This window comes from Limulus polyphemus, unplaced genomic scaffold (genome assembly GCF_000517525.1).
Source record: "Limulus polyphemus unplaced genomic scaffold, Limulus_polyphemus-2.1.2 Scaffold5466, whole genome shotgun sequence".
Taxonomy (NCBI): domain Eukaryota; kingdom Metazoa; phylum Arthropoda; class Merostomata; order Xiphosura; family Limulidae; genus Limulus; species Limulus polyphemus.
In genome coordinates this window covers 900-14,697 of record NW_013671076.1, presented here as the reverse complement: position 1 = coordinate 14,697, position 13,798 = coordinate 900, and the positions used below count along the sequence as shown (strand labels likewise).

The following is a 13,798-nucleotide window of genomic DNA, read 5'->3' as shown; positions in this document are numbered from 1 at the left end:
TGCCCGCAGGCATACCCTGCACCACTGGGAGTGCACCATTATTAAGAAACATGCACCACTGGTGGTGACCATTATTAAGAAACATGCACCACTGGAGGGTGCACCATTATTAAGAAACATGCACCACTGGGGGTGCACCATTATTAAGAAACATATTGTTAATAAATACAGCATGTCTCAGGAATGAGTCAATGAAGAATAATGTTTCTTAATAATGGTGCACCTCCCAGTGGTGCGTTCATGAATGACAATGCAATTACTAAAGTCTACAGGATAAAGTTAGATAATCAACTTAGTTCTTTTGTTAGTAAATTATTCAAAATTCACTTTAAATATAACTTATGAAAAAAACAAGTCAGTGTTCTATTTCTTGAGAGAGACAACTTAAGAATCAAGAGAAGACTTAGGTACTGAACATTATCTGAAAATCTGACCCAAAGACCCCTAACATGCAAGCACCACAAGCACAAATCTGATTTATGGGTGTGTTCTCATAAAACTTTAAATGTTTTGATTCATGATGTTGGAAAAACACAAAGGTTCAACAAGTCTTGATACAAAATGATAAAAACACTATTACACAAGTGATTTCTAAAGAAGGACCTTTCGAAAGCACTCCGGTTATAGGGTTTTTATAATTTTCTACATGTTTTGATATAAGATTCATATCACATTTCATTATTTCTATGTACAAATTATATATATATATATAATCATAATTGTAGTAAAAAATGAAAAAAATGTACAAAAAAAATTTTTTTTACAAATTCACAGACAAATCACATCTTTCATCACCTGGAATGTACTCTTACAAACATTTTATTAGGATTTAGTACAAATTCTACACCTTGTACAAATATCAAGAATTATAATTACATAAAACAAAACTCTACTACATAACTTACCTGGGTAGGAACCCCTGTATTTGAAGTTCTTCGTTTCTTATTTGATGGGCTCTGTGGTTGACTTGCAGCTTTTGAATCCCCTGCACTCTCAGTATTTCCATCTGTTTTAAATAAAATACATAATACAGAGATAAATACATGAATATCAAGGCTGTATTAAGTTGCCATTTGATTCAACATTATGGAAAAGCATCCCGATTCCCACCCTCCTTCATAAAATGGACAACAGATCACTAAATCCTAACCCTCCAACTATTCAATAGTTTGTGTTTTCCTTACTGAAACATTCAGCAAAAAGACAAAAATTCCAAAATTGGCTATGTCTCAGTTAGGGACCTGTAAAAAGGTATATTTGTACCAAATCCCATGTAAATTTGCCCAAAATATGCCAGAGTAATTGTCAAAAAAACCTAAAATTATGGGTTTATATAACCTTTTGACCCCCCCTAAAATAACCAAAAATAGGCATATCCCACATTTGTGTGTGTATATGTACGGGACCTATACAAAAGTATCTTTGTACCAAATCCCACGTAAATTAGTCATAATACTGCCAAGTAATTGAGCAAAAACCCCAAAATTACACTTTTTTGCGAGTTCTGATCCCCCTAAAAAGACTTAAGATGGAAAAGTCCAATTTTGTTTGTATATCATTGTGTTGAGTGCATGAAAATTTATATTTATTCCAATTTTCATCTTGATTGCTGTAAATATAACTGCACAGGAGCTCAAAATATACATTTTTTTGGGGTTGTTAGACCACTGACCCTATAAAATCCTTAAAAAAAGGCCTAAATAAAAAAATATATAAATTATGTCTTGGAATATTGGACCAAGGTACAAACCTACCAAGTTTCAAGTCAATTCACCGAGAAATGAAGGAATGGTGATCGATTGAAACGTGTTTGTAAGAAGAAGAAAGAATAGAAAAACAGTACGTCTCTCCAAAGACACGGTCATACATTATTAAACGTATACAATCGTACTGAACATTAAGTAAATTTAAAGTTTATATGTAAATATAACAAAGTCAAAGAAACAAATTACTACAAGCAATTTATGCAACACATGTAATAAGAACTGAGACACAATGCTAAAACAATAGCATTTTATCCCACAATGCAACGGTATGTGTTCTACCACCTTCACAATTCAAGCCATATTTTGGTTCAGAATTTCTTGTTTTGATGTATTATATATACTGTAGTTTCTTTTATACTCCCATCTTGTGGCATTTGGTTCACTGTCAGTAACTTCTGTTTTATTTCATTGGATTACTTCTTTGCAGTTAATTTGATGTATAGCAACAGCTGGTTTTGTTTCATACTGAAAAGGAGTATGTGGTCTTTGGTGATCATTAAAGATACCCTGACAACATCTGCTAGTTTCCCCCAAAGTACAGTTTCCAAAAATGAAATTACCTGATATAAATACCAATCATGTTTTCTATTATGTTTGGGTCACTAATAATGATACAAATATGTTTTCTATTATGCTTGGGTCACTAATGATGATACAAATATGTTTTCTATTATGCTTGGGTCACTAATGATGATACAAATATTATATATTTGTATCATCATTAGTGACCCAAGCATAATAGAAAACATAATATTTGTATCATCATTAGTGACCCAAGCATAATAGAAAACATAATATTTGTATCATCATTAGTGACCCAAGCATAATAGAAAACATAATATTTGTATCATCATTAGTGACCCAAGCATAATAGAAAACAATATTTGTATCATCATTAGTGACCCAAGCATAATAGAAAACATATTTGTATCATCATTAGTGACCCAAGCATAATAGAAAACATATTTGTATCATCATTAGTAACCCAGGCATAATAGAAAACATATTTGTATCATCATTAGTGACCCAAGCATAATAGAAAACATAATATTTGTATCATCATTAGTAACCCAGGCATAATAGAAAACATATTTGTATCATCATTAGTGACCCAAGCATAATAGAAAACATGATATTTGTATCATCATTAGTGACCCAAACATAATAGAAAACGTTTTCTATTATGTTTGGGTCACTAATGATGATACAAATATGTTTTCTATTATGCCTGGGTCACTAATGATGATACAAATATGTTTTCTATTATGCCTGGGTCACTAATGATGATACAAATATGTTTTCTATTATGCTTGGGTTACAGGAAGGAATTAAGGGTAATACAGCATTTGGTGGTCCATTGTTGCACTCGTTTTTGATGTTTCTTAGCAGTTCCTCATTGATGTTTAACAAAGTAAGGTAATAAGCAGGAGTGTGGAATTAATACCAAAACTATAAACACAAAGGTACATATTCTTTTAATTCACAAACTCTCAGTCACACACACATTATTATGTTTAACCCTTTAGGCATGCCTGTCGCTGTATGGCGATCATATAGTGCAGTTTGAACTTCCCACTAGAAATTCACAATGAGTGCACAAAGCCAGTAGACAAAGCCTAATCCGCCCACATGACAATTTCAGCCATCCAATCATATCCAACATGGTATATGTTGCTATTTAAAATATCGGTAATACTTGCAGTTAAAAAATTGCTTGATTTTCATTAGAAAATGGACCCAAAATGACATCACATCACTCCAGTGTTTTCACACTTGTAGAGAGAATTGAACTTGTGAAAGCTGACAATGATTCTGGCTCTGACCCTTATATATAAATATATATATACATTAAACATAACTTTAATTCATGACAGCATTAAAGTAAATCATGATTTCTTTATCAGTTCATGAGTGGGGTATTTTACATGCAGCAATTTAATATCCTAATGACAAAGTGTTAAAACTATAAACATGAACAAATATGTACAAGCAGCTTAGAAGCAAAATTCAGTGTAGCTGTACAACATTCCTGACAAAATTCAGCTGCCAATTGTACTTATGGATATGCAGTATTATCACTAAAAAGGCTGACAGAGACAAATCATGTTGGCCCAAGAATAAAGTTTGGTTTTAAAGGCTTTCAAATACTAACTTATAGTTTTATTTGATAAACATTCATTTTTTAAAATTCATTACATTCTTTGTGAGAGCTGCATAAAAAAACTGATTTTCTCAAAATGGCAAAACTGGACATGCAGCATCTAAGCTATTCATATATAAATATATAATTCAAATATGGTTATTAATACTCACATACATCCAGTTTATCCACTTCACACTGTAAAAAAATGTAACAGCTGGTAACAGACAGAGAAAAAAGCAAAAAGAATCTATGTTTCAGTGTTTCACACCTTATGAATCACACTATTTTAGAAACATATTTACGTATTGTTACTTCATTAACTTCTAAAAAACATTTTGCATCTGTTTACTGTACCTTTGTGCCAAGTTTGCAAAACAACATAATTAATATATAAACATTATTGATTTAATTTTTTTGCACAGTGTGTAAAGTAGATTTCTGAGAAGAACAATTAGATTATTCTAGCATTGTGTTTCTTAGAGAAGTTCTTTTAAATTCCACACTCATGACAAATTTTCAAAGATAAAAAGAATACTCAGCTCAATTTCTAAGATATCAGTAATGAGTTCTGTCAGTAGCTAAATATTTTTGTTTTATTTTTATTCAGTATTACCTATATTTACTCTTAAAAAGGCTTCACTATGAAGAAGCCTTAATTGTGATATTGAATAATAAACAATAGCTTAAAACTCAGAATAAGTCCTAAAATCATAAACTACACCTTATTGCCACAAGGTCATAAATTGTCATAAATTCCAAACCAGAAAGTTTGTTCCTGCACTAGTATTTATAATAATACAAAACCATCATACACATGGAGTCTTTACCTAAACAAAAATTACCATTTTCCTATACTATCAAGTAACATAGAAACAGTTTATATAGATATGTAAATGTTCCAAAAAAAACAAACAAGTACTACATACCAATGTTAAATAAAACTAATTACATTTGGGAAATAAATAACTATCAGTTATAGAGAAAAATTACCATACAACATGGTACAGAGTTTGGGCTTTAATAGACTGTGCTTGTATGTTTCTAGAGTGAACAACGTTTTGGCTTCTATAATGTGGACTCTTTGAAATCAAAGCATCAGTATAGAAGCAGATATATCATTCTACTCTAGAAACAGGAAGGAGCAGTCCACTAAATCCAAAATTGTGCCATGATTACGCTATCTAAAATATCTTTAAAACATACAATATGCTATACAACACTATTTAACATAACCTACGGACAACAAGGGATAATTTTTTTTGTTAATAAAGGTTGTCCTTGCCCACCCACCCTTGGGAAAATTATTAAATTAAATGCATCAGTTGCTATTCAGGAAATCATTAATCTTCTGTAAAAGTGCCATTCTTTTTACTACTGCAAACAGCAACACATTCCATAACTCAATCACCCGGTTGGAAAAATAAAACTGTCTTAACTAGACATTAACCTGTCTTTTCCAAATCTTAACCTTGTGACCTCTCATCCTATTATCTTCAGAAGATAGCACAAAGACATCAGAGGACTTACTTATCTCCCAGATAATTTTGTAAGCTTCAATAAAGAGATCTCTTACCATTCTTTTCTCAAGATAAAATAAGTTCAGAGATCTTAAGCCATCCCTGGAATCATCCTAGTAGCCCTCCTCTGAACCCATTCTTCTAATAAATCAATATCCTTTCTTCCTAGCTAATGGTATGTATAGAGCAATAATTATCAATATTGACTTCTGATCAATACACCGATAAATACATTTTACTGGATTTAAAAATTGCAAACAAGCTCTGCACCATTCTTTTCTATCAGATATTGAGTTGATTTCCATCTATACTAAATGTGATCCAAATTATAATAACCCAAATGCATTACCTTGAACTTATTATAATTAAAGGCCATTTGCCAAATATTTGTCCAATCTGCCAACTGGTCCAAGTCATTCTGTAATACATCAACATCATCAAGACAGCTAGAAATATACACAGTTTAATGCCACCAGCAAAATTTACAAGTTATGCTAAAGTAAATGATAAAGAGCATAGGTCCAAGCACTTACCCCTGAGGTATTCCACTAGTAATAATAATGGTCCACTTTGACTGTACTCCATTAACAAACATTTGCTTTCTCTCATCTAACCCCTCTACAATCCAATTAACTAGTTTCCCCCCCCCAACCCCTACTAATTTAATTTTTTTTGGTAATTTTTTTGTCTGGTGCCATATGAAAGCTTTTTTCTAATCTAAGTATACCAAATCTGAGCCCTTTCCCTCATCCAAATAACAAGTAACATCCTTGAAGAAATAACAAATTAGTAAGTCAGTATTTCACTTTGATGATTCCATGTTTGCTTTTGTTTATAATATCACCTTTCATTCCATGATTCTATAAAGCTTCTTTATCACTCTATAGAATTTTTCTCACTACAAAAGTAAGACTAACTGGCCTATAATTTCCACAGCAACTTTTTATCACCATTTTAAAAACAGGGATAACATAAGCAACTCCCCATTCCTTAGACATCATCTTTCTATTGACCTACCAAAAATGAAAAACACACACATTTGATCTTTGACCTCCTTTAAAACCCCATGGTAAACCTTGTCCGGCCCTGGTGCTTCATTTACTTTTAATCTCTCAATCCTTCTACTTACCACAAAGGAGTAATATCCATATGACTCAGGTCAATTCCAATACTTCCCATAGAATGTTTAAGGTCAAGAATGTTGCTAATACCTTCTTGGACATGGGCTAGCCCTGTGGTAGAACTCTAATTTTAGAGATGACAAGCCGAGTCTGAATCCTTGTGATACCACAAAATTTTCCCTGAACTTTCAGGTACGGATGAATCATAAGAGTTACAGTCAATTGGTCATTGTGGATGGTGGGACGCTGCTGAATAGCAACTTTTCCTCTCGATCAGAAGATTTGCCAAAAATAGCAAATTATCTTCTATTATAAGAGCGGAAGACAAAATTCAATAGCTTAGCCATCTCATCATCCTTAACAATAGCTTAGCCATCTCATAGTCCTCAACAATAATCTTGCCATTGGCATCCCCATTCTAACATTTTGTTTATCTTTAATACATGTAAAAAGTATTTAATGACATTTTTAACATTATCCACCAGCTCTTTCTCATAAGTCTCTTTGGACTTCCCAAATTTTTCTTCACTAAGTTCCTAGCCTTCTTAAAATTCTGTATGTCTTCCAACTTATCCTTCAATTTAAAATTCTTAAACTTAAAACATTTATCCTGGATTTCCTCTTTTATGTCTTTAATAAGACAGTTCTGTTTGATTTTCCTTATCCTTTTTCTTTTTTTCAGGAACATCCCTATCTTAATTAGAAGCAATATTTTTTTTAATATTTCCCAAACCTGTCCCACATCACCTTTAAACTTATTGTTCCAATTCATTAATGATAAATCTTATCTACAGGCCTTAAAACTAAAGTTTCTCAACATGTACCAAAATATTAAACCTAATTATGCAACAATAACTCTTCCTCACATATTCCCCTATTTAAGCTTTTTCAATGATATTCACATTACTGATTAATAATAAATTAATTTCAACTAAAGGTCCAAATTCATCTATTTTGTTCATTATACTCCTAACATTAGAAAATTTATTCTTAATCCTGCAATTATAGATTTATTCTTAAATCTCACAGAATTATCTTTAAAAATATTACTTAAACTATGCCCTGAATTTGTTCAAAATTTCCTCTTGCCCTATCAATTTGTTTATACTCAAATTCTCAAGCTCCCTCACCACAACAAGTTTAAACTATCTTTAATGTGTATGATTAGAGCATCCCCAAACATCCTCTGTCTAACCTGTTTAAGTGGAGCCCAGCTCTAGCACATAATCAACCCTTTCTCTGAAATTATACCATAGGTCTATCCAGTCCACCTGTTGCTAAGTGTATCCCTAATATTTCACTTAAGCACTTCATTCTTGCATCAAGTCCAAAGAAACCACACATCTATTTCTATCACTAAACCTCTAAAGAAATTCTCCATACTTATTGAACAGTTCTTCTTCTGATCAACATAATTTGCTTCTGCATGCACTACAAAAAAAAAACTCGCAAGGCTTGCTTATTTGAGATTAATTAGTGGATAGCTTTGAAAAAGATTACAATATTAGAAGATGAAAATAGAAAGGAATCCAAAAAGGATATGGATAGAGTTAGGGTAAAGGTTGCTGTAAAGGAGGATGCGAATACGAGTGTTCGGTTTACAAGGTTACAGAGTTGTAAAAAGGTAAGTCTGTAATGACAAACTCAGTTAATACAAAATGGTAAAAACCTGAAAGCTCTCAGGTTTTTATAATTTTGTATCAAGACTTGTTAGAATGAGCAAGGGGTTACATAATGGAGTTCTCTTTCCTTAAGTATATGGATAATGTTTATAGTATGAAGCATAGAAACACTAGGACTAAAATTTGTTTGCCAGGTGCTAAAGTATGGGATATTATAGTGCTGGATGACAGTTTAATTGCTGGTACCAAGGAGCAGGTAGTGTACTGTCTTTCTAAACTTCCTGAAAGCCATGCAACCCACTCCGAGAAACTGTAGCACACTTCCACCTCACTTACCCAGGAACTACCTCTAACCATATTGAAGTTGGTTTCATAATGACATACTTGGTGTGTGAAAACTAGTTGGGTATTTTATGTAGTTAGTATATATATATATCTATTTTAAAAATATATATCTATGTTTTAATCCAATAACCTATTTGTGCTTAAAAAGCTGTCTCATCATCTTTTTTTTTTTTATAGTCTTTATTCTCTATTTCCAATCCACCTACCCAATAACTGATGTTTAACAACAAAATGTAAGCTATTTTACAGTTTGTAAATTAATCTAACAATAAGATCCCTATTAAACTAATAGAGGTGGTTGATTAACTCAAATAATGTCACAAAAATAATCAGCTAATCTAAATTAGTGTTTCCAATTATTCCAACTACCCAAGTCTCATGTGCAAAAAATTAGTTGAATGTAATCAGTTAATGAACCTGATGATTAATTAATTAACAAATCCTACTAACCACTCAACTCTGTTAACTAATACTGATGCTCTAACTTACTATTACAACATCTCTTCATTACACAATTAATCACCCATATACACTGTAGAGAATGATACACAAAACAAGTCAAGATTTTTTTATTTTGTCTTTTTAAATAAGCTACATTTAACAGTGAACTTAAATTTTTGATGAAAAAAATATAACCAACTAGTCTTGACGGGTTATATCCATAAAATTTGTTCCTAACAAGTGGTATGCATACATTATGCAATTCCCTATGTAATATATAATTTAAGTATGTATTTCAAAGCACAAAAATTTAATCTCTTTTTTCACATATCCCAAAAAAAACCTCATATCAAAATACTTTACATATATCTAACATACTACACTGTACTGCTCTGTTTTGACAGCTTCAGCTTCAGATTTTGACAACTTTACAACTGACATTATAAAAAAGCAAATGCATATGGTTTGAAAATTTATCTTGTACACAGCATTTACTATATCCACTGATCGTAAGGACCATGCATTATTATACAACTTTATTTATGAACCTTAAGCAATAAGTATATGATGCAGGTGTACCAAATTTTGTTACAAAGTTGAGTCTCAACTGAGGAAACAACCAAGTATAATGTTCTTATACACAACAACTAACCCATATTATCTCCTGCTTGAAAATATTTACAGAAGAAAATAATATAAACACAAACACATTTACAGACCCAGTTAAATAAATTTATAACAAAATCATCAAAAAAAAACTAGTGATAAAAAGAATTTCAATCTATATTTACATATTATTCACATCCACAACTTAAAAATCATGAAGGATGTATGACTAAATACATGATAAAAGTGGGCTTTAAGTAACGTAAAAAAACCACAACCTTTGTAAATAACGCAAAAACAAGTTCAAGAAGGTATCAGAAAATTAACATCATATGTTTAATTTCTAAACAAAATATTTTAAGTGTGAATACAAACAACACTTAGAAACTTTTTGTTATATATTTATAATATAAAGAACTTTCCCATAATACATTAGAGGATGATATTGTTCCATTATTAAATGTAAAAAGAGGGAATCTAGATACGCAGTCACTGTTTGCAATTGTTCAATTAATAATACTTATTTAGTGTGTGTGTGTGTGTGTCATACTTTTGTTCCAATTCAGAACCTTAATGTTAGTTGACATTAGACATATTAAAAAATATATATATTTGGTTTCTATCCAAAGGTTTTGAAAAACTGGAGAGATATCTCTTTACATTTCTTAATCTTACCTTTTTTTAATTAAATTACGCTAAAATTTTATTCTAAAAAATGATGGATCATAGCACCACCTGTAGGTAATTCGCTTTGTTCATTGGTCACAGCATGTTGCAATCATTTGCTGAATGTAAAATTCTATTTAACAAACTTCTGAGGCATGGATACCAAACTAGAGACAGGTGATGTAAAAAAACTTTAAGTTGGCCTTATGTTTTACATGTTCATAAACATATGGGGGTTTTTAAACTTTAAAAATAAATGTTGTTACTGTTCTATCTGTTTCTCCCATTTGAAGCTATTTTGTGTGCATTCTATTTACAAAGTTGAGTTTTTGTCTTTATCCACCTACATATTCACTATCAGTGACAATTCTATGATGGATAATAGACAAATATATATAATATATACTGTTTAACTTGACATTAATTTTTTTAACAGTGCATAACATAGAAATTTATGTATTTAAAGTAACAACATTTTTCTTATTTTTTTAAAAAAGATTTTCTACAACATAGTATGCAGAAGAAATGGAAGTACTTAATGTTACTAATAAAGCTTAAAAGATAACTGCTTTCTGTCAAATAATTAAAAAGTATTAAATGGGAATACACGAAAAATGTAAGAAACAGATTGACCAAATAACAAGATAAGGGTAGTCTTAGAATCATATGTCAAGAAACAATAGTCATTTCAAAATCATTTAAACCAAATTATCAAAATCTCCATTCATGCTTAAATATAAACTATTACAATAAAATTACTTAAAACAAAAGATAAAACTCCATCAAGAAGCATTAATTGATGAGAGAGACACACATAAAGAAGCTTTGGTCAATTTTTATAGTTACTAGTAATGAAAAAAACTTTTTTCACAAATCAGCCACTAAAACACTAAAGCATTTTGGGAACTATAGGACGGAAATGATTAATCTTAACAACGAACTTCATAAACATAACATTTATGAATTCTTTAAATTTTAATCAATATACACACTATTATAATATTATTACTAATTATTGTTAAATACTAGTGGTGTAAAAGGAAAGTTGGGAGTCTAGCTCATAATATTACTCAGAGTACACAAGACCAGATCTTTCAACCCTCTTGCGTTCAGCAGAACAATGCCTTCGGAACTAATCTCCTGCTCTCCTTCTCAGAAAGTAAAACCTAGCATGATCCTTTTACAGTTAATGGAAATGTAAACTTAGCATGAGATAATTAAAATGCTTAACCTATCAATGTTGTTATAGGTGAATCTAGCATTAGAATACAATTGGTTTACAGCTGAATTCTTAAGAGGGGTGGTATTTTTCTAAAATAAGTTATTGCAAGTGCTATTGATAAAATAGGCTAAAGTAGCATTCGACCCACCAAGGAAGTAAGGACTTTGATAGGAGGAGGACCACAATTTGACCAACATTTTCACCACTTAAGGTTGACAGTGATGCTGAAGGTTGTGATATTTCTTTAACGCAAGATTTTTAAAATGCTTTTTTTTGTTTTGCCACTAAACTTTAAAGCCTGTTAATAAGATTTTTTAATTTATAGAAAATAAAATCATAAATACTTTGCATGCAACTGCTGTCTTATATCACATACCTACCATATTTAAAGTAAATTAGATGAGTGATGCCTAAAGAAAAATAATGATAAGCTAATATGCTAACTTGCAATGGTTCAGGCTACACTTACCCTTTTAAAAATTTACAAATGAAATACGAAGTATAGGTAGAGGTGTGACTAAAACACAAATTTTTCAACATTTCAATTCCACAATATCTGCTGTTTGTATCCAATTCATGTAGTGGTGTTTATTACCACACTGTAATACTTGGGCCACAAATTTTATTAGTATTACTGAATTTCATCCACACTACTTTTCTGATATTTCCTCAGATTCTACAAAATATTTGCTTGCTCATTTCTCTCTGTTTACTTCAATTGCGTGATAATATGTAAATAAATACTACTTTATACTAGTCAAAATAGGGTTCAGATGTGTTATATTAAACTTTTGATGTAACTATTTCCATGCAAGAGATTCCATCTGACTGGAAGACGTCAGAAATGTTATATGGTACTCATTACCCACACAACAAAAAAAAACCTAACTGTGCTTATTCTTGTATATCAAAATAGCATTCCTGTTAATAACACTAATAACAGTGCATACTATAGTTATCATTTTAAAAAGTTTAATTTAGTAATCTATTTCGGACGTTCAAAAATTTTCCGATATGTGTAATGTTGAAAAGTGTTATTAGTGTTCTCTTAAATTATAACTTATATAACTAAGCAACTTTAAAAGTTAGCATCTGGTTTTAGGTGTAGGAATCATAATTACACTTTAAATTTTAGCATACTAAATCTCACATGAAAACAGTTAAGTGAATTTTTTAATCTTTAAGTTTAAGTGTTACTAATTATAAATTATAATTAATAATATGATATTCACTTCAAACTCAGTAACAGTGACTAACACTAACAATCAGTATCACCACTCGTTTGACAATGCCATTCTATTGGGCTACTGTCACAAACTTTATTCACGAACCGTTGACCAGCCTATATTCTACCATTCCGTATCTATAGTGAACTAATTGTAGACATTTCTAGCTCACCATTAACAAGTACCTTTATTTTTAGTTGTTCGTCTTTCTCTCGGCATCACTTACAACCCTATAATCTAATTCCCAATCGCTATTTTCCTAGCACGCTAACCCCTTCAGTAAGCGACCTCTACTTAATATTTTTTACAAATGAATTAATTTCAATTTTGATCACAAATTATTATAAAGAATATACATTTGAGTTTAAAAACATTTGTCGTAATAATTTCGATGTTGAAAGATTCCTGATTTGGGTATTGTTACTAGTGTTAAATGTATCAAGTGTGTTGTACTGGGAGCAATATCTTCAGAAAAATTCAGGTTTTTTGAATTAGTATATATATATATATATATACACATACATATGTTTACTTTCAAAACACAAATATCAGACAATAAGATATATTTTCTTTTTATGAACCTGCAGATAGAAAATCAGACAGAATAAGTTATAATTTTGCATTGAAATACCGCGTTGATAGAGAATTTTATTTTATTAGTTTTCTAAATTACTTACGCTACAATGTAAAGTTCTCTAACCTTTTCATGCGACATGGAACTTTTTATATACTGAAATAATAACATTAAAACCACAGAATTTCATATTTACTCTGGCTTAAGATACTCCGTAACAATTTCTGATTAAGATAGAATGCTGGCTAATTACTTTAAATATTTTTGGCATATGTTGGTTTTGATGTATATGCATGTGTGTAATATATTGAGTTTATTTCTATAAGTAATATATAATAATTTTACTCGTTGATCACGTTTCCACTTTCTGGAATTTATGGCCCTTGATTGTTTGTTGAATTTTCGTGCATAGTTACTCAAGGGTTATCTGCCTAACTACTCTTTATCAACGAATAGTTGGATTGAATGTCACGATAAACGCTTCCACAGTTGAAAAAGCGAGCAAGTTGGGAGACGAGTTAAGATCTTACGACCTGCTGATCGGGGGTC

General features: G+C 30.9%; 1 protein-coding gene across 2 annotated transcripts in view; it reads right to left on the bottom strand.

Moving 5' to 3' along the window:
- The window catches only part of LOC106472610 (protein pygopus-like), a 20,683-nt gene extending 7,740 nt beyond the window's left edge, over nucleotides 1-12,943 (bottom strand). The window contains exons 1-3 of one of the 2 annotated variants that reach the window (XM_022401159.1): nucleotides 5,776-5,806; nucleotides 4,080-4,104; nucleotides 906-1,006 (exon numbers count right to left, since the gene is read on the bottom strand). In XM_022401159.1, coding sequence (XP_022256867.1) covers nucleotides 906-1,006; nucleotides 4,080-4,104; nucleotides 5,776-5,802 — 153 coding nt within the window. In that variant the 5' untranslated portion in view covers nucleotides 5,803-5,806. Of the gene's footprint in view, nucleotides 1-905; nucleotides 1,007-4,079; nucleotides 4,105-5,775; nucleotides 5,807-12,860 lie in introns of those variants that run through there. The other variant, XM_013933261.2, reaches the window with a different exon arrangement.
- Between the last annotated feature and the right edge of the window lie 855 nt (nucleotides 12,944-13,798).